At 46.6% G+C, this 21746-nt stretch overlaps 1 protein-coding gene across 2 annotated transcripts in view; it reads right to left on the reverse strand.

Annotated features, from left to right (window-relative positions):
- The window catches only part of PPP1R16B (protein phosphatase 1 regulatory subunit 16B), a 71844-nt gene that overhangs the window by 11238 nt on the left and 38860 nt on the right, over window positions 1–21746 (reverse strand). For both annotated transcript variants that reach the window (XM_077832230.1, XM_077832229.1), the window contains exons 2-4: window positions 7611–7681; window positions 5046–5191; window positions 553–656 (exon numbers count right to left, since the gene is read on the reverse strand). In XM_077832230.1, coding sequence (XP_077688356.1) covers window positions 553–656; window positions 5046–5191; window positions 7611–7681 — 321 coding nt within the window. The remainder of the gene's footprint in view (window positions 1–552; window positions 657–5045; window positions 5192–7610; window positions 7682–21746) is intronic.

The raw sequence follows: 21746 nt of genomic DNA on the forward strand, positions 1-21746 counted from the left end.
GGGAGAGACAGGCAGTCCCTGTAGTCTTCTCTCTGTCAGAGAGCCCTCTAGCCACTGCTGCTTGTTCATCTTCCTTCTTCTCTAGGCTGGGGTCTTTAATGGTTTAGTGCCCCTCTGAGCCTAAGCTCTGGCTGGGGAAAGGTAAACTAGCTAGCCTGTCCAGAGCGAAGAGCTAAACTCAGATCCAGGTTCAGATTTTAAACTCCCCCAAAGCAGCTCTCTCTCTCTCTCTCTCTCTCTCAAAATCTAAGGTTGTCTTTTCAGATGAGTCCCTTCACAGCACGGGTTCTGTGATAATGATCCCCATTAAGGGGGGCTGTATGGATCAGAGGATTGGTAGCTGGATAGAGTCCTTTACCGTGGGTTACTATGCAGGACTTTATAGATTAGGCCCATGAAAGTCTGGCTTCCAACAGCTGCCAAGAAGAAATGCAGTGCAGTGACTTCTACTTTCCTCAACAGGAGTACCAAGCGCCGAAGAACACAAAAACATGATTCAATACTTTATTAACCCACTTCCAATGTATTTTGAGTATTCCCACTCTTCCTTACCCTGGTATGCCATGCAGGTCTCAATGACATCGAGGGTCTGCTCATCTTCACAGAGATCATATGGCATATTTCCATCTGCATTTACTGCCAGCAAGTCTGCCCCACTACAAAGAGAAAGTCCATCATGAGGAAGTGGCACCAATACATATAGAAGGGAAGGGAAGCTCAGATGCTGCCCTATAACAGACAATATCCAACAGGTCATGGCAGCTGGGATGAGTCCTCTGAAGACCAAGCTGGGGTTTTAATAGTAATGTCTCATATTTGGTGCCCAAATACCTCCAGGATTGGACAGACACAAAGATATACAAGGCGGTGTCCATGGGACCTATGAAGGATTGACATGGGGAGGTACCTGTCCTGGAGTAGATGTATTCATAGCACACTGAGCCTCCTCTACGGGATTTGGGACTAGTGGATCTGGGCTGTGCATGTCCGCAGCAGCCTCTCCTGCGCTTTTAGGAAGGAACAGGCCAACGACCCATCGGTGCCAGAAGCAACATCTCACAATGAGCCACTGGCACCTCATTCTGGAACACCGCACCAAGCCATTAACAAATCCTTAGTCAGTGGACACTTGGCTGGCTGGTCCTCACTGAAAAGTTCTGAGTGCCAAGAGGGTTACTGGGAATGTAGGTGTGGACTAAACTAGTAAATTCCTCTCTGGGCAGATTTTTGTCTCTTATCCATTACAGGATTTCTTGCATCTTCCTCTGAATCTTATAGTGGTTGCTGTTGGAGGCTGAATACCTAAGGAAATGGAATACTATTCTGATCTAACAGGGTAATCCCTGTCAGTGTTCAACCTCTATGAAGTCTGGTTGTGTATTTTATATTATAACATAGCTAAGGCTTGATCTGTGATAGTTACTGCCTTTAAAAGAAGGCAGACAGCATCCACCAGCATTTTTATTCTTGTTCATTTTTCTTTCACATCAGCAGAGCAAATTACAATATAATTTACACTTGCAATGTATTAGAGTTAATTTAAGCAACTAACAAAGCATAGGACTTGACATCCTTTGGAAGCTGCTACCTTTGGTGGTCTCTGGGTTCTCTGTTCAGACACCAAAGCCTTGTGATGCAGTGTCGAAGCAAACCCTTTGATCTGAGACACCTGTTGCAGAAGCTTTCTTTGATCACAAAAACCCCACACTATGCCAACTGCAGAAAACCTGTCATCCCTCATCCTTAGAAAGATACAATTGACAACTCATCTTCTGAACATGGACCATGGTGCAGTGTTACTACGGTATTGGTTTGCCAGTGTCTGAGTCAACAGAGGGCTCCCTGCACCCCCCGAATGGGATGGACCAGAACAGATGCTCCCACCTCCCCAGTCCGACCATGCTTGCTTGTTATCCCTCATGCTACATCCTTTCACAAGAAAGGATGTTGCAGGTCTCAGCCGGAGTGCAATATGCATTCCTACGTTTCATTTATTTCTGCACTCCATTTTTAACCTCCCTCCCCAAAACTTTCAGGTTCCCACCAATTTTATCCCTGGGCTTGTCCAAACCTTGAGGCTACATATATAGCTGCCCCAAACATTAGAGCTATGCCTGGCTGAATTCCATTTTAATTTTTTAATTATTTCAAAAGATAATGGTTTTTTTTAAGATTTTTTTTCTATTTTTATCGATTTACATTTTCACAGTTGCGGAAAATTGTGGGGGTCAGACAACAATTATTTAATGAAGCAGATGCTAAGATTCATAAAGTGACAGCTTTATAACTATTAAAACACATATTGTCAACAGCACATGTCAAAATACACAGAGTAAATATCCTTAAATCAAACTTTAATAACTTCTCAAGCAGCGTTTTCTCACTTTGCCTATCTATAAATTTCAGTTATTACTGATGGGAAACATCTTTTAGTCAGTGTGTGTGTATGGTGAAACTGACATTTACCAATAAAAATCTAATCTTTCCAAGCCTAATTATAAGCTAAGGAAACTGCAGGAAGCTCCCAGCAATGGACAGGTTTGTTCAAGGTCATGAAGCATTGCTTCATTATCTTCCTTATAGACAGAGTCCTCTGCCCAAGAAAGGGGCCAAAATTTGAACCCAAGTCTCCCACCTGGCAGTGCAGTAGTCTAGGACAACGGGGCCCCCTGGCTAAAACCCAGAGCCCGATCCCCGACGTCCCCTGAGGGGCTGAAGCCAGGAGTGCCAAGCCCTGGTGTTCCCTGTGGGGCAGAAGCCCTGAGCCCATGGGCAGAGTTGGGGACATGGAGGGCATCGCCCCCCCGCCCCAACTGCAGCGCAAGAGCATGGCAGTCCCGGGGGTAGCTCCACACTTCCCCCCTGCAATCTCCTCTCCCTTCTCCCTGGCCAGGTTGGAGGTGGGAAGCTGGAGCCGGGCAGTGCAGGGCAGCTGCTGTTGTGGCTGGTGCCATGGAGCAGGCAGCAGCAGGGTTCCCTCATCTCCTGCTGGTGCCTGGGTTGAAGCTGCTCCTCAGCTCCCAGCCCCCTTTGCTCCCGCAGCAGCACAGAGGTAGCCAGTAAGAGCCGCCCAGGTGGGGAGACATGGCTCCGTGACTGGCAGACCCCTGCGAGAACAGGGACCACAGGGGAGCTCTCTCAGCACACAGCCCCTAATAACTCTCTCCCTACACCCTGAGGCTATGCCCTCCCTGCACCCAGAGCTACCCCCTGCCTGCACACAGCCCCAGCTACTCCTCTCCCTGCAGCCTGAGCTACCCCGCCCCCCGTCTGCACACAGCCCCTAGTTACTCCCCTCCCTGCACCCTGAGCTACCCACCCGACTGCACATAGCCCCTAGTTTACCCCCGCCTGCACCCTGAGCTACCCCCTTGCCTGCACACAGCCCCTAGCTACCCGCCTCCCTGCACCGTCAGCTACCCCCCTGCCTGCACACACACCCCTCCCTGCACCCACAGCCACCCTCTGTGTGCACACAGCCCCAGCTACCCCCTCCCTGTACCCTGAGCTACCCCCCAGCCTGCACACAGCCCCTAGCTACCCCCCTCCCTGCACCCTCAGTTACCCCCATGCCTGCAGACACCCCTGTCCCTGCACCCACAGCCACTCCCTGTGTGCACACAGCCCCAGGTACCCCCTCTCTGCACCCTGAGCTACCCCCCTTCCCACACACAGCCCCTAGCTACCCCCTCCCTGCACCCTGAGCTATCCCCATGCCTGCACACAGTCCATAGCTAACCCTTCCCTGCACCCTGAGCTGTTTTCAAACTTTTTGAGCTAAGCCGCCCACCTTTGAGTTATAATTTTTGGTTGTTCCCCCCCCACAACCCAGACAGGCTGGGTGGCCTGCTGAGGTGACTCGGGGGTGGAGGGGTCACTCCCTCCCTGGACCCCACCATGTAGAAGTGGGTCGAGTCTCACTGGCCCTGGGTCCCCCAAAATAGAAGTTAAACTATGCCTATGACCGAGGCCCCTGCCTTAAGGCCATCCCCACCCCTGCTGGGCCCTGGAGTTTTTATAGTATGTCAAGGGGGCCTCAGAGAGAAAAAGGTTGAGAACCCCTGGTCTCGGCCGTAGAGAAAGGGGAGACAGACACAGCTTGTGAAGGGCGACATGTTAGCGTACAGGGCTTCTTCTCAGCCTGCCCAACCGCCATCCGAGGCGAGAGACAGCTTTCAGTACAGAAAGTGCAAGGTATTCATGCTACAGACAGCACCTGGGGACACAACTGTATGGTTATTGACACCTCCTCGTTAGCCTCCCTTCAGATAAGTACAATTTAGCGTGATTACCCCTAGGCTGTACTACGCTACGCACTAACCCTGGGCCTCCTGCTCACCCAAGTGCAGAGAGCACGAGGGGCTTAAACATTAGGGCCCGCGCCCAAGTGCTTGAGGCAGGGGTGGGTGGGAGGCCCAGTGTTAGTGCCCTGTGTGATGCAGCTTGGCTCTCTATAGCATTTGTGCTACGTGAACACCTTGTACTTCCTCTGTCAGTGTTTCTAGCCTTGGCTGAAGGACTGGCATGGTGCGTAGGGCATTGTGGGGACCCTATGCACAGAGATGAGTTTTACCCCTTGTCATTTGTTTTTTCTGGCTATTCCTCTTACTGCTCCTTTGCTCCTGGTCCACCTACTGTGAGCAGAAGCCTGGAAGCATAGAGGAAAGGTGAACTACACACATCCAGCCAACAGACAACAAGCCACATGTGACAGATTGAAATCCAAATCCAGAGGCTTTGGCCAGACAGGCGCCTGCCCCCTTCAAAGCAAACTGATCCAGGTCACCCTCTGCTTTACTGTTTTCTCCTTGTTTTTTCCTGTTCTTTCCCTACTCTTCCAACCCAAGCATCATTTCCTATCAACGTGCAGCCTTGACCTGGCCAACAAGCACCTTCAGCCTGATCCTTCAAGGTACCAAGTGATTTCAATTCCTACCAACAGCAGTGGAAATTGTGAGCACTCAGTAGCTCAGAGAGAAGCAATCAGCACCTCATGGATTCAGGCCCACTGAGAGATACACAAAAAGGAAGCAGGGGCCACCTACTGCTGAATTAGGATCTTCACCAGGTTGATGTGACCACAGGTAGCTGCTGCATGCAGCGGAGTCCACAGCTCATTGTCCTTTGCATTGACATTAGCCCCGTGGTTGAGGAGAAGCTTGACTATCTCTTCGAAGTTGTCTATGCAGCACTGGTGAGGGACAGAAACAGAGGAGATAATTTTTACTTGTAAGTGATCACAATACCACAAGCTGCATCCTCCATAAGAAACAATTGCTAATGGCACAGTAACAACACATGGCACAGTATTTCAATTGGGATTCAAATAATGCCAGTAATGCCATGGTTCCTGCCTTAACCCCAAACTGTGCCCTGACAGTGACTGTCAAGTATCAGAGAGGTAGCCATGTTAGTCTAGTTCTGTAAAAGCGGCAAAGAGTCCTGTGGCACCTTATAGACTCACAGACGTATTGGAGCATAAGCTTTCGTGGGTGAATACCCACTTCGTGCTCCAATATGTCTGTTAGTCCATAAGGTGCCACAGGACTCTTTGCCGCTCTAACAATGACTGATCCTTTCATGGGCTTGGTGGAGTTTTCCTGGCATGACTTCAGTTGCTGGCAGTGAAAGTAATGAAACCACCAGTGTCACAAGCAGAAAACATTCCCCTTTGTCTGGAGAACAATGACCCGGTGGAGAAACAGCTTTTCTTAAAGCAAACATCCCTCCAGCACCAAAGTCATTAGTAGACAAACCCCCGTTCCAGCCATAGAGTCAATGAGAGCATTTACAACATGGACTGGGAAAGGCCGAGCTCAGCTGCCCTACTGCTGTTCACTGTCCCCCCTCTCAGCAGCAAGCAGGAGGCTGCCTGCTGACACGTCTAGTCACTGCAAATCCTGTGAGCCCAGGAGCAGTTTGATTCTTCTTGTGTTTCTGCGCTAGAGACCAGGACTTACTAGCTGGGGAGGGAATTAAAATCAGTTTGATTTAACAAATTGCAGTTTAGTTCAGCCTAGTCCCCTGTGTGGACGCTTGGAGAATTACTCTAATTGCCTGAGACCCAGTCGTGCCAGCTGGCAGAGGGCACAGGGGTGCTGCATAAGGGCTGTAGGGATACCCCAAGTCTGGGGTCTATATACTGGTATGCCAAAGACTGTCGTGTAAGGTCTCTAATGAAAGCCTGTGTCATGCTGGTCAACACAATCATTGTGAGCGGTATGTATAGAAAACATGGGAGTTTACATATGTATACTAAAAATTGTGTTCCCTAGGTGTGAGAGATAGGCAGTCACTAAAAGGTGATCCACAGACTTCTGTCGGGCCAGGGGGAAGAGAGCTTCTCCCTCTGGCTGGTCATGTGCAAACTGAGTATTGTCTGGTTCACAATATACATTGACAGTCTGAGCAGAATGCTAATCAATAGGTTGTGGGGGTTACAGAAAAAAACAAAAGCAGCAGGGGTTATCATGTTTAAGATTAAAGACAACAAACTTTTGGAAGTATATCTGGGGCATAGATGAACTCCCAGTTTTCCTTCACTGGGGAAGGCAAAACTGCCGGTGGGCTTGACCTCGTGAAAAAAAGGGTCACAGCCATCCGGTTGAAAAACACGGTGAGAAGGACTTTGGGGTAAGTGGTACCTTATTAGACAAAAGGGCATCTTGTTAGTTGACTTCAGACTCGAGAACGTGTGGTAGGATTTTGTTTAACATGTAACTCTGTGTTTTAATGTAGCCCTGTGTTCCCAATATTTCTGTTTGCCACTGCACGAATCTTAACTTTTTGTTCCATAAACTTTTATTTGTTTTCTCTATAAAAAAAGTGCTGTGGGCTAAGCAGATCGGTGACTACGGTGAACTCATAAGCTGTGCTGTACTGTTCCTTTTAGGGACAGTGAGCCTGGTGATTCTGTGATTGTCTGGTGGATAAGTGTCTGGACATGCCAGGGGATGCTCCAGGGCATCTGTTGCTTACCTGCAGAGGGACAGCAGAGCCCATGTGGGCTGAGAGGGGAGTGCTTGTGCTGCTTGGGGCCGAGGCTGTCAGGGAGCTGACCCAGGCAAGTATAGACAAGGACAAGGTACCTCACAATGCTGGGTACCTTTGAGGAGCATCACAGTGCCTTCAATCAATGTATGAGTCTCCACACAAGAAGGCTGCAGCAATTTACCTAAACAGCTAGTGCACTGATTGAACCAAACCCATTTCAAAACCAGGGAGTAGCTCAGCCTTGTGGGAGACTCAAGTCAGCTTGCCTTTAAGAGCTGACAGCCTAGCCTCACGGGGAGCTGCAGAGGTGCTGCTTTTTGTATCTGGGCCTCAAGTCCCAAGTTTTGCGTGAGTTCCTCCCTAATGGAAGTTTGGGGCATAGGGAGAGGGGCTCTGAGCTCAGCTTAGCCCCAGAGGACAGGATGCTGCAACATGTGAAGACTTCAGGTGTTTTATGGGAAAACAAGCTAACTACATGTGGGAAGGGAACCCTCCCTTGTCTCTCTGAGGTGCACTCACAGATGGTCTTGCACAGACACACTGGTACGCCCGCACCATGGAAGATGAACACATGGTAACAAGCAGCCTAGGATGGGGAGGGTAGCTCAAGGCCTCACCTGATGCAGGGCAGTGAGTCCATCTTCATTGCACAGGTCCGGGCTGATATTGTTCTTCAGCAAGTAACACACTGCAAGTGAGAACAACAGGAAGAAAGGAACTTCAGTTTACCAATCCTGGATACATTGTTCACCCTCAGCTCTAACCGACTCCTGGCCACAAAGAAACATGACTGTAGATTGAGACAAAGCCATGGCCACCTACCCATTCCAGGTTGTCACTATGCTGTGCTCTGGCAACTGGGAACATCGTGGCAACAGTGGGGCTAGAACTCTGGTCCATGGGCTGCAAAAGCACATGCCCCTGGCACTTGAGCTAAAGGAGAGTTAATACAGCACATATAACATTGTGCTGCCTGATTCTAGCCAGTAGAGGGCACTCGTACACAGACAGTTTTTCACTAACTTTACTCTAAATGGAAGCTTTACCATACAGTAGAACCTCAGTTTTATGAACACCAACCATATGAACCACCAACTATATGGATAATTTTTCCAGACAAAAATGAAATAAAATAATCACATAACAAAACTGATGTCAATGTCAACCCTTCACATGTTGATGCCTTCATTGCCTTAGAAATCTCTTTGCAGCAGTTTTAAGGACAAGACCGTGATGCAGAGCACCAAACTGCGACTTATGCCCCAGACCCACTGTAATTTTCCGATGTTCAGTTTTATGAATTCCTTGATCCAAACTGGTTCATAAAATAGGAGGTCTCCTGTACCTGGGATTGTAAACTGCACAGGTCTGCTTCAGAACAGTTTGGAACTCGCATTCTATTTCACTGCACCATACCTGAGTGCAGGTTTCACTGTGCACTAGGGCCGATTTTTTCCAAAAGATAATTTTTGCTCCCATCTTGATGCAAAAGAGCCTAACTTCCAGACAGTGTGAGCACCCACGCTCTGAAATTCAGGCCTCAGTCAGGAGTCACGGATTTGGGATACAAGAGCTGAGGCACCCAAAATCAATCATCGCTTTGGGAAGTCCTGGCAGGTCTGCAAGATGGAGGTATAGCTTTTGGTACTTCACACAGGTCCGTGTATGCCTGAAGGACATCACAGGATTTTAAGAGGACTACTGATGAGTTTGTTAAAATCCCACCCCTTTCTACAAGTATTGTCAATTTTTTAAGCAAGGTTCCTTTTGCTAAAGGAAAGCTTCCAAAAATATTTGTAAACCATCTAACCAGGGCAAATTTGCAAAAGGAGAAAAATTTAGGAACTGACCTCACACATGGTAACTGCAGTGGCCACAAAATAAGTACAGAAGGGTCTCATCAAATATCAGCTGATGGCCAGTATGGGGAACATTTCAAGTCATTTACACTGAAGTTGTGATGTCCTACGCTTGTTTGCTGTGGTTTAGTTTTTTAGCTTCTGTAGCCTTATGCTCTTCCCAGCCACATGTCATTGAGCTAGCAGGTTCATAATAATTTCCTCCCTAGGGGCAGAGACGCACCAGCTACTTGTATCCCATCATGTTCCTTGGCAGAGGATGTGATCATTAAGGGAAACCAGAGCTGTAAAATACAGAACACTCATGAGGCTAATAGGGCAATAACAATCTTTGACCCTGCAGAGAGGAGAGATTGCAACACTGGCTTTCCCAGAGCAACAGTACAAGCAGGAAGGTGCCCAGTTTGGACTAGTCACTTTCCTCCCTGCAACCCCTTTATCAAAAAGGGAGAGATTAGGGAAATAACCCTGCAATGTACACACATGAGCAACAGGACCTCTGTGCTCTGCTCAGAGAACAGCAATGCTTAACACTTCTGTTCAGAGCACTATGCAGACATTGTTTAGGGCTATGCCTACACTATGCACCTTTTAGCGACACATCTGTGCTGATACAGCTGTGCCACTAAAAGGGGCAGTGTAGCTATTCTTTGTCGGCAGGAGAGAGCTCTCCTGATGACAAAACACATCCACCCCCAATGAGCGGCAGTAGCTTTGTTGACAGGAGAGCTCTCCCACTGACAAAGCGCTGTTCACACTGGCGAGTGATTTTTTCACACCCCTGAATGACAAACGTTTTACCGACAAAAGTCCAGTGTAGACAACAGCTAGTTCTCATAACTGAGCAGAGAGGCAGGGAATGCCAGGAGGTTCTTATCCTCATTTTAGAAAATACGCATGAAGGGTTCAGACCCCTATTAAAGCCCTCCAGCCTGAGAAGAGGATCACAACATAGTCAAAGTTTGTAGTATAGACAGGACCGTAGGCATGTTCTCTGACCTGCTACAACCTCAGCCATGGCCAAGGCCTTAGTCCAGTTATGTGACCCAGTTAGGTTTTCTCTACACTACAAATCTGAACCAAGGGATAATCAGGAACCTCAACCTGGCTGCTTTTGCGGTCTAGTATTTTTGCAGGGCCTTTCATCTCTCCAGGTCAGTTTCCCCATCTGTAAAATGGGGACAACAGTACCCACATCTCTCCAACTTCAGCCCTTTCTGTCCTCAGGAGTTTTGTAGTCAGGCACTTCAGTGCTTTGCCCAGAGACACAGAAGAAGATGGCATCAGGAGACTAGAACGCCAGAGTTCATTCTCATTCCTGTGGATTAGGCACTAGGCCACCCTCTCTTCCAACCCAAATTATCATGATGTAACTGATCCAGTGTGACAACCTGGTGTTGAGATATGGCCTAAAGCTTTGCAGATTCCTCTTTATATTGAAACTCAATGTGATATTTTCTTAGAGTGCCAGTTTGCTACTGACACAGTCTGCCCTCGAGTCACACAAGCAGGTCTCACTGGGATGAAGGGAGATATAATCAGGTATTCAAGCCAGACTCCTGGGTTCTGTTCTATTCCCGATTTTGCCACTCACTGATATTGGCTAAATCACTTAACTCTTCTGAGCCTCAGTTTCCCCATCAGAGATGGGAACAATGTTCCTTTTGGACCTCACAGAGGTGTTGGAGGATTCACTAATATCTGCAAAGCGCTTGGAGGTCCTGATGCTGTTGAGAGCTTGATGTGGGGAGCTGCACAGAGAAAGCTGTGTGCAGCACACACGTTTTCTTGGCCCTATACAAACCAGGAACCATGTTATATACTCTCAAGCACCACCAACTAGCACCTTATCTATTAACTATTGAGAGAGAGAAACAGAGCACTCCTGTCATATATTTATTCCTGGGAATTAAACACACACCACACAACACCAGGTTTAATGACCAATCTAGGCAGCTCACACTTTATGCTCAGCACACGGACACCCCACAGTACTCACACACTTCCCAGTTCTGAAACCGTCTGCACCCCTGCCAATACATCTGATTTAATGACTATGCTTCTCCTATTACTGGCTAACCCCATCTTCCAGCTCTGCTAATAGGATTTGACTGATAGACCTGTCACTCACTGGTGGATCTGTTTTTTTGTTATTTACTTTGGATGCGATGCCATTAGGAGGCTTAATTCAATCTGGCTCATTTCAGAGCCATTGTGTACTAATGTCATGTGGCTCTATAATCATGTTTTCTCTGCTTACAATGATTTGGGCAAGTAAATGCTGGCAGATTAACCTTACAAGTGCTGTCCGTCCATGCGGGAGGAGCTGGGGCACTGATCTCAGCTCCGTCAGAATCAGTGGAACACCAGGGTAGATGCTGAAGAGTCCATATATTCTCTGCTTGTGTGGGCAAAGTTCATAAGGCACTGAAAGGGTTAAGGATGGTTAGCAAAGGACTGACACGAAGCTCATGTATAGCCACGTGAGTTGACCCTTACTACAAGACGTATTATATTCTCCCCTTCCGCAGACTCAGCAAGGTATTATTCATGCTCATGAATGCAAGAGAGAGACTGCACTGGCTTGTGCATCACATTCCCTCCAGGCCCAGCCCTGCCACTGCACCTTAGTCCTGACAGGAAATGCCTTGCGATGAACTTACTCATAGGCCGGGTGCGCCAAAACCAGGGCAGACCTGACATCCAAGGACTCCTGACTTGGCCCCCCAGTTCTGCCACAGACATCGTGTGCCCTCTGTATGGCTCAGCCTCCCACCCCGCCCCCCCACCCCAGTCTGTAAAATGGGGACAGCGGTATTGACTTTCCTCACAGAAGGGGTAAAAGAGGTAGCTAATGCTGCACAGTGCTTTGAAGATAGTGTGCTATGCAAATTCTGAGAGCTAAAGTATGTGGTGACTGCCTAGAGCTTCATTTAATGTGTCAGGCAATGGGGCTGTTGTCATAACAGCACTGGGGCCATTCCATTCACTCAGCAACAGGGCCACTCTTCACCAGCATCCCTCAACCAGAAAGTTTCCGCACCTGGGAAATACCCTTGGAAATACCCTTCCCTGCTATTTCAGTCCAGGGTTACTTTGGGCAGGGACAGCGGAAGTCTGGTCATGTGGCGGAGACCCTGGGCCTGGGTTCAATTCCCAGCTCAGCCCCGGACTAGATTTTCAGAAGTGCTCAGCGCCCGGAAGCTGCTACTGAACAATCTGAGCTTTTAAAGGCAGGCCTCTGTAGGGCCCCATTTTCCAAGGTGCTGGGCACCTGTCAGACTCAGTGGCTTTAACTAAAGTTATGTTACTCAGTCCCTTTGGTAAAATGAAACCAGCCCTTAATCTGCCATAGACTTTGCTGTGTGACATTGGCAAAGTCGCTTCCCCTCACTCTGCCTCAGTTTCCCATCTGCAAAATAGGAGTATAAAGCACTGAGATTCTTGGCACATATACTAACTTTCAGCCAAGTGTCATGATTTTGCCCCTTAGCTGGATGGGGGATAAGCGAGTCCTCCTGTGCAACATCCCCCTGACTCTGTTAGAGGATATTGAGGCTGGGAGCATCTTCAGGGCTCTATCCAGGACTTGGAGAACCTTCTGGGGACAAGACAGCCCAGAAAGAAGGAAGCAGGGAGTTAGGTAATGGTGAGCCCTGGCCTCCACCTCTGGAGTCTAGGTGCAAAAATTTACTTAGAGCATGATGAAAATGAGTTTGGTGATCTCTGCTTTGTTCTCAGGGATTGTCTGACTGGATTTCCAACCCCCCACTCCATATCTAGGAGCTTTTCCATGGCTCTGTCAAGATATTTGTATGTCCCCCTCACCTTAGTATCTGGGCACTTCACAAATAATCAATATAGCTTCTCACTTTTGTGCGGTGTGGAAATAGCTCCATCCTACAGATGGGAAACTGAGGCACCACAAGAGAAGTGACTCGCCTAGTGTCCCACAGCAAGTCTATGGCGGAGTTTGGAACAGAACCCTGACTCCCAGGCCCCTGCTCCAGCACAGAGCCATCCCTCCTCTTTGGGCAAAGCAGGGCAAGCCCAGTCCCAGGGGTTCCACCACACTCAGCCACTGATCCCCAGAAGCCTAATTTGGAGGGGTGCCCTTGGGGAGTGAGTTCAGGCTCCATGGCCCTTTCATGGAGTGTGGTGTTCTCTGCCAGGAATGGCAAAGAGGGAACCCACTGTGACACAGACACCTGTCAATTAAGAACTGGGCTAAGAACACCCACCTCATTTCACACAGGCCATGGAACAGCGCTCAGGGCTTTCATTTACTCCCTGCTGGCTGCGTGCTCATTCACTGTTTGTTCCACCCATTGAAATCTTATCTTGCTTTTCTCTTTGGCACAAATCCCTCCATTATTTCCACCGTGTGCTGGGCCCGCGTCCTGCCTCTGCCCCTGTTACACCGGGAGCAAAGGAAGCAGGGTCATTACCCGCTGCGCTGCCTGCCTACAGAAGAACTGCAGAGCAGGCGGCAACACCAGGGATTTCTGCTTTGCTGTTGAGCACAGGGGCAACCTGAAAGAACTGCAAGAGGCACCATGCTGCCAGTTAATAGCGAACAGTGCTGGGGGGAGCCCAATTAAAGATGAACGGGAAAGCTTTAAGGCTGGGAATCTGAACCAGTAAATCCCAGCTGGGGGGCAAGGGAGTGGGAGTGATAGGTGTATGCCGTGGGTCCTTCCTGGGGGTGCACCGTAAGAGGGAGCTGTGCAGATGGGCAGAGGGCAGGAGGCCTGGGGCTTCCCCTACAGATAGCTCTGGCAGATCCCCTGAAATGTGTGAGCCTCCTGGGCCAAAGCTATTGCCACTTCCATGTAGGGAGCAGGAGCAGGCCACACCTTCTGATGGAAGACTTAGGATGAATACAAATGTGTTGACTTTCCCATGGGAAAGAATGAGGCACTTAGAATATCTTGCAGGAAACCAGTATGCCTAACAATACCGAATAACATTTACTTGCTTAAAATGCTGTGGCATTAGCAATAGACCCACTTACCAGGGATGCATTCAGTCAGTTACACTCTAACTTTTGGAACACAGGATACTAGACTAGATGGACCACAGTACTGATCCAGTAAGGCAATTACTGTCTTTGACAGTGGTCAGCACCAGATGTTTCGGGGAAGGTGCAAGAAAACCCACAGAGCATTAAACAAGATAAAATATATGTATACAATGTCACCTTCAGACTTTTAACAGAGCAAATGAGAAGTAAATAAGTGGACACCAACAGGTCAGGTTGAGTTCTGCATGAACAGCCTTTTAACACAACCCAGGACCAAACAAAACCTCTTACGATGTTGCAATGGAAACTTTGAAACAGATCAGTATTTCCCTGCAGCGTTTGCAACCCAGATGTTGCAGCACTGTGCTTGAAGAAGAATCTCAAACTTTCCGTAGTGGGTACCACACCTTAAGGGAGAGAGAATGTCTCCTGGGCACTTCCTCTTTCACTTCCAGACGACCAGCAAGCCTACCATGGACCACAGTTACTGGGTGGCTGTGTTAGTGGTATGGGCCACTCTTTGCCCAGGGTTTCTCACAAGAACAGCCTTTGTATAGGTTCACTTACAATAAAAGTTTCAGCCTGCTGTTTGGAGCAAGGAACTAGGAGAACATTGTCCTCCACAGGGTAATGGGAAGGGCTACAGTGATGAGAGCTGTAAATCCGTGGATAAACAGAAACTGCTTTTACCATTTACTTAAAAATGAGCTTAGAGCACTCAGAACTGCTATGGGTGTTTTCAAGAGAGTTCAGCATCCAGCAAGCAGCTCCCATTTTCACACAATTAAATCCTTAAGAGAGCTCAGTGCCCAACGTGCTGAGCTCTGTTACAAAATTTGGCCATAATTACCTGTAATTGATAGACCCATTGATATGCTGTAGGCACCAAGCAGAAAGATGGTGAGAAACAGGGACGCCCTCTCAAATGGAATACAGCAGTCACAATAGGAGCCAGGTGAGCAAATCGTTGTGAATAATTCATTATGAATTCTATTCACAGAATAATAATTCAAATGCATTTTCCATTATTCTATCCACTTTAGCTATAATTAAACCTCTCATGCCTAGGAAGATTTGACATCAGTGCAGTTTCTGCATACATTTACTCATTCAAATCTACACTATATTAAATAAAAGCGCTCCCATGACAACTATGAAAATACATCTCTTAAAAATAAACAGATCCCAACAGCTATCCCCATCACACTAAACTGGAAGCTACATAAACAAAGCACTTACTGAACAACATCAAACCTCCACTTGAGTCCCCCCAACCTCCTCCTGCCACATCCCAGCATGACCTATTTCCTCCCCAGACCATGGGAGTTGGGGGGAAAAGAGATAATAAAGCAGCCTATACTCCAAGAACAGTAACCGCCGTAAAGAAGACACACCAAAATGTAAGAAGCTCACTCACTTGAAGAGGCATTGTCAAGACTGCACTGTAGTTCCTTAGGCCTGAGATGTTAAGATAGGTATTCCACACAAGAAAAGTTTTGCCGGTATAGCTGAACTAGCAAACCTTCTAGTGTAGACACAGCTTATACCAGCAAAAAGAATGCTTTTGCCTGTATAACCTGTACTGGTCCCCAGAGCTAAAATAAGATATACCAGAACACTGAGAGAGACAGGGTGGGTGAGGTCAAAACCTGGACTATCCCACCAACAGAAGTTGGTCCAGTAAAAGATATTACCTCACCCACCTTCTCTCCTGGAACCAACATAACTCCAGTAACACTGCACACATAGACCAGCAAAAGCACTTGCGGCAATATCAATGCATCTACACTAAGGCTTTTGCCAGTGTAAAAAGTATATATAATAATAATAATCACACCTCGGACTGATGTTACCATCCTGGCAAAAGTTTCTGGTGTAGACCTGGCCACAGGCAACAATCCTGCAGACATATGCACTGGGTTAGCTTTAAGCACACAAGCTGTCCCATTTCAGCGAGCGGAATTAATTAATTATTATTTGTATTACTGGAGCACCTTGCAGCCCTAGTTATGGACAAGGATCCCATTGTGCTAGGTACTGTACAAAGACAGAACAAGAAGACAGTTCCTACAATCAAAGTATAAGACAGGAGACAACAGATGGAAACAGACACGAAAGAACAAGGAAATAATGAGACAATACTTGTCTGTTGGAAGTTAAGTATATGAGTAAGGATTTGCAGAACCTGTTTTATTGTTAAAATGTAAGTTTTAAAAATCAGGTTTATCTTATGCCATTTGAACTTTATTCTTAGTTTGGATAGTGAAATTTAGACTAGTCAGTTTCACTAGCTGGTTCTCAAGCTCTTGCAAAAAGCCCTATATGTAGAATAGATGTATTTTTAAAGCTGGTTCCATTGAATAAAACCTGGCAACATTTCTATTCCTCTTAAATTATGAAATTTTACATGATCTAAAATTAGGGAACTGAACTAGTTGGTAGCTTCCACTTAGATTTCTAAATGGAGCTGGTCAGAAAATGTTTCTCCCCCCCAGTTAAAACTTAGTTTTTGGACAACAAACTCTAAAGATTTGAAGGAAGCTGGCGCTTTGCATAAAAAAATTAGTTTAGTCAAAGATTCAATTTTCTACTGGAAAAAAGTTGATGAAAGTTTTTTTGACCAGCACTATTTCTAATGTTCTAATTCAGTGGTTTTCAACCTTTTTTCATCTGCAGACCCCTACAAATTTTTGAATCGAGGTACAGACCCCTTTGGAAATCTTAGACATAGTCTGCGGACCTCCAGCAGTCCATGGACCACAGTCTGAAAACCACTGTTCTAATTAGCCAGAGTGCCTGGATTGCCATCTTCAGAACAAACTGATGCATTTCTCCCACTGCCTGCAACACACAACTAATTTCCCTTCCCCTATCCATTGATAATTCTGTAGCTATTGTGATGGGTTGGGTCACAGAGACCCGCTTGGCATTGCCACCTGATGTGTTGAGACTACCTCTGAGCCCGTTTTCCCTGGCAGCTTGGGACTTCGGTATCCTGTCTTGTTGAGCCAGACACACTAGCCTGCTGCAAACACAGACCCAGGTCTGAACCACGTCCCCCAAAAGCTGCAGGCTTAACTGAAAACAGCTTAAGAAGTGTTCCTGTCTCTAGCACCCAGATACCCAGTTCCCAATGGGATCCAAACCCCAAATAAATCCATTTTACTCTGTATAAAGCTTATACAGGGTGAACTCATAAATTGTTCGCCCTCTATAACACTGATAGAGAGATATGCACAGATGTTTGCTCCCTCTGATATTAATTACTTGCTCTGGGTTAATTAATAAGTAAAAAATGATTTTATTAAATATAAAAAGTAGGATTTAAGTTCCAAGTAATAACAGACAGAACAAAGTAAATTACCAAGCAAAATAAAACAAAAACACTTAAGTCAAAGCCTAATACAGTAGGAAACTAAATGCAAGTAAATCTCACCCTCAGAGATGTTCCAATAAGCTTTTTTCACAGACTAGACTCCTTCCTAGTCTGGGTACAGCAATCACTCACACCCCCGTAGTTACTGTCCTTTGTTCCAGTTTCTTTCAGGCATCTCTCTGGGGTGGAGAGGCTATCTTTTGAGCCAGCTGAAGACCAAATGGAGGGGTTTCCAGGGCCTTTTATACTCTCTCTCTTGTGGGCAGAAACCCCTTTGTTCTCCTGTGCAAAATCACAGTAACAAGATGGAGTCTGTAGCCACCTGGGCAAGTCCCATGTCTATGAATGATTCAGCTTTTTGCAGGCAGATGCCATTGTTTACATGTTAGTTTGAACATTCCCAGGAAAGCTCAGATGTGGTTTGGCATCTCCCAAAGTCCATTGCTAGTTAAGTACTCCCAATTACTTGAATAATCCCTTCACACTATGTTGATCAAATTTGCCTTATGTGCTTCCTACAGCAAACACTTTAAATACAAACATAGAGCCAACGCTCATAACTTCAGATATAAAAATTATACATGCATACAAATAGGATGACTATATTCAGTAGATCATAACCTTTGCAAAGATATGTTACATGGCATATCTAGCATAAAACATATTCCAGTTATGTCATATTTACACTCATAAGCATATTTCTATAAAGCATTATGGGGTGCAACGTGACAGGCTATGTAAAGCCTTTTGCAAGAGAAGGAAGAGACAGCTTTAAACAGTTGCTGTAAAATGTTGACTCCAACATTTATGGCCCAGTTTATCTGCTGAGATAGGAATTCAGTGACCTGCCAAAAGATTGATCACCCCCAGCCTTCTCAAGAAAGCTCAACGCCTACTGTGATCCCTCCCATCTAACTTAATCACACTATTTCCCTGCTAATATACTTGACTCACAATAAAGGAAGTCTGTGAAAGGATTCAGGCCTGCAGGGCCCCATATGTTACTCACTGTACCCGCACAGAGAAGAAAATTTCACACCACTGAAATAAGCTAGAAGTTCTCAACCTTTCCAGACTACCGTGACCCTTTCAGGAGTCTAATTTGTCTTGCGTATCCCCAAGTTTCACCTCACTTAAAAACTACTTGCTTGCAAAATCAGACATCAAAATACAAAAGTGTCACTGCCCACTATCACTGAAAAATTGCTCATTTTTACCATAGCATTATAAAATAAATCAAGTGGAATATAAATATTGCACATACATTTCAGTGTATAGTATATAGAGCAATATAAACAAGTAATTGTATGAAATTTTAGTTTGTACTGACTTCGCTAGTGCTTTCTATGCAGTCCGTTGTAAAACTAGCCTAAGGACGAGCCAAGAATGGGGCTCCATTGTCCTGGGTACTGTGCATTCAGTAGTAGATAGTCCCTGCCTCCAAGAGTTTACAATCTAAATGGGCAAGACTGACACAAGGCAGGGGGAAAGGAGTAGAACACGCACTGCACGCTGAGTGATTAATAATGACAGCAAACATTATGTTAGTTCCACAGTGTTTTGGGGAGAGGCTTAGTTAGAAGGGGGGATAAGCTAAATGGAAAGAAAAATGAAGGGAGAGGGGACATTGAAGGGAAAGAGGATGTGAGGGGCACGGCAGGGTTAGATGAAGGGACAGAGGGGCAGATGTGGAGTGAAGCAGAGATAAACAGACTGAAGAAGGGGAAGGGAGAAGCTTGGAGCAAACAGCCAATCAGCACAAGGCAGAGGAAGTCCAGCCAAAACTGTAGGAAGCTCTGAAAGTCCAAAGATCCCTGCTGTAGCTGCTTCTGCATCTGTTCCCACCAGCCAGAGTCTCTGGCCGGTTCCTCTCTGCATTGTTGTCCAAGGCCACATAGAGAGAGGCACCTTCTCAGAATGGGAGAATCTCCCCTGCATAGTTTTGTGTCTGGAGCGGTCCCAGCTGGCTCCCATTTTACCCAGTCCCTGCTCTGGCTACTTCTGCCTCTGCTCCTACCAGCACTAGCCCCAAAGAATCAGTTTCCCCAGATGGTAATCACTGCTGAACAAGGCTGTGTGCTCTGGGGTTTGGTCCATATGCAGGCTTTATGTGATTTTATTCTGCCACAAGCAGCTGATACTTGTTTGTTTAGTGACCAATGTGTAATGAGTCCAAGTCCTGCTCTTAGGGAGCAGGTCTCTGCATTACAAACTATCTTGGTTCTCACACCAATTCTTCAAAATCATCGTGGCATCGGAGCACCTCCTAGAACACAATTAGGAAACCGAACAAGGAGACTAATGCCAATCACCAACATTCTCTCCTTTGTGGAGGAGAGGCCACTACTGCTTCCCAGACTGCACTTGCGCTGTGTCTGCAAGACTTCAGTCTCCAGAGGCTGTCAATTTCACATTTTTCACCAGCACTAAGTTTGCTGTTGGGGCCTGAAGGATTCTTCCACTGTCCGGCGCTTCAAACCTTCCCCCTCCTTTGAGGTGGACACCACCCTGCTGGGGCAGATCAGGCTACAGCTATGCTGCAGCTGCAATTTGAGGAGACACACATGCGTTAGCTCTGCTTGAACTAGCGCAGTCAAAATAGCAGTGTGGCCACGGCAGAATCTAGCCGCCCTAGTACAGTCCTGCTTGACCTCCTGAGTACGTGGCTAGCCCGAGCCGCCGTGGCCACGCTGCCTTTTTTAGTGCACTACTTGAGCTGGGAATTACACCTCTCAGCCTCAGAGGAGGAGCAGTTTGCAGGATCAGCCACCCCCATCTCAGTGAGCCGTGTTAAAGGGACAATCAACATGAAACCTAGTCAGTTTTTTAAAAAGTGAATTAAAAGGGTCAGATGCTGTATCTGCCAAACTCCCCTTGACGATTTGTAGCATTGTGATCACGTTTTTCTGTGTCTGGTTCCCTTTTTTGCTGTACGAAAGACCCACATGTCTGGGGAACTGCCTAGCCGACTATAGAGAGGAACGGTGAAACTGGACTACACACAAAGCACTATCAAAAGCACAAAGGAAAACGAAAGATACCGAGATTATTTTCACACAAATCTCCTGCTCAGTTCTTGTTACCTGTAACAACAGGCAAACAGGAGCATGATTTTTAAATCGATTGTGCCTCTTTAAGGGATGCATGTTGATTGCAAACTTTGGACCCTAATGACGTCAGTAGGATTTTTGTGGGGAGAGGGCTGGGAAGAACAGATCTACCTAAAGTACTGCAAGAGTAGAAGTAGCCCCTGGAATTAAGGTTGCTATATAGTTTCCATGACAAGACTCTGTTTTAAGCCTGCTCATATAAAATATAAACTTGTTCTTATGGAACTGCAGGGTGAAGAACCTGAGTGACTGTTTCCAGGCTCACTTTAACAGATGCTTGGTTGGTGATGAAGCTATGAAAATGTGTGCAAATACATTCAAATGAAATGGTGGCAAACCCTTTGGAGTAGTACAATGGAGCCCACTTAAAAACCTGTTCAAGAAACACTTCCTATGCACTACACTATACCAAAGCCTATCTAAGCAGACATGTAGCAATGTTCATCTAAAAGTCTACACAAAACTTGTTAGAAAATCAATCTCTCAGAGCACTGAAATAACAATAGAGCAGGAAACTGACAAGACAAAAAACAGAATCAGTTCACAGACATATCTCGGCATGAGGGAGGAAGGAAATAGTAGTGTCGGGACAGTTATAAAGTTTCAACTACCTTTTGAGTGCATGTTCTTCAGGGCAAGGCTTGCACCTTCTTTCATGTTAGTATAGCACCAAGCACATCGTGGATGCTATCAGAAACAACAGTGATGAGCATGATGAGTGTTTGAGACTTGGGGAAGTGTAATGATACTCTCCCAAGCTCCATTCACAGCAGACCACGCATTTACCTATATCATGAAACAGTGAAAGTTGCCATTTTAAAATGGAACTAGGTTCCAGAGTTAACACTTCACTGAAATAAATGACGGGCAGGCCAGCCATCTCAGAGCTATTGTTTCAGGCATTCTGACTCGGGTAGTTATCACTGCACTCATGTGCACTTGGTTTAGGTTTTCGAAGATTCTCTACAATTGTAAGGTATAGATTTGGTTTTACAAGAAGATTCTGGTGTACAGGATGACAGGGCTGAGGGGAAAGTACATGCTTGCCATGCTGCCACAAGGCAGCCCATGTTGACCCCTCATAGTGATCCAAACGACAGTAATAGTCACTTGAACTGGTAGCCAAAAGTGACTCCAACAGACGTGAATTGTTCAACTTACGGAGGATTGTTAGAGGCTCTTATTCTTTGGGGTGCCCCTCTATTCTTGTCCCTCCCTCCCTCAATTCCTACCTAACAGAGGTTCCACCTGCTCTGAGCTATACAGTCACTCCCCTACCCCTAAGCTGCATCTGGTCAACAAGAGGCTGCAGCGCTGTTGTTGTTCTGCACAGACTGCCAATTCTTACCAACTATTTGCCCTCCATTTGGCTCCAGAGAAGCAGA

This window comes from Eretmochelys imbricata, chromosome 13 (genome assembly GCF_965152235.1).
Source record: "Eretmochelys imbricata isolate rEreImb1 chromosome 13, rEreImb1.hap1, whole genome shotgun sequence".
In the NCBI taxonomy this organism is placed as follows: domain Eukaryota; kingdom Metazoa; phylum Chordata; order Testudines; family Cheloniidae; genus Eretmochelys; species Eretmochelys imbricata.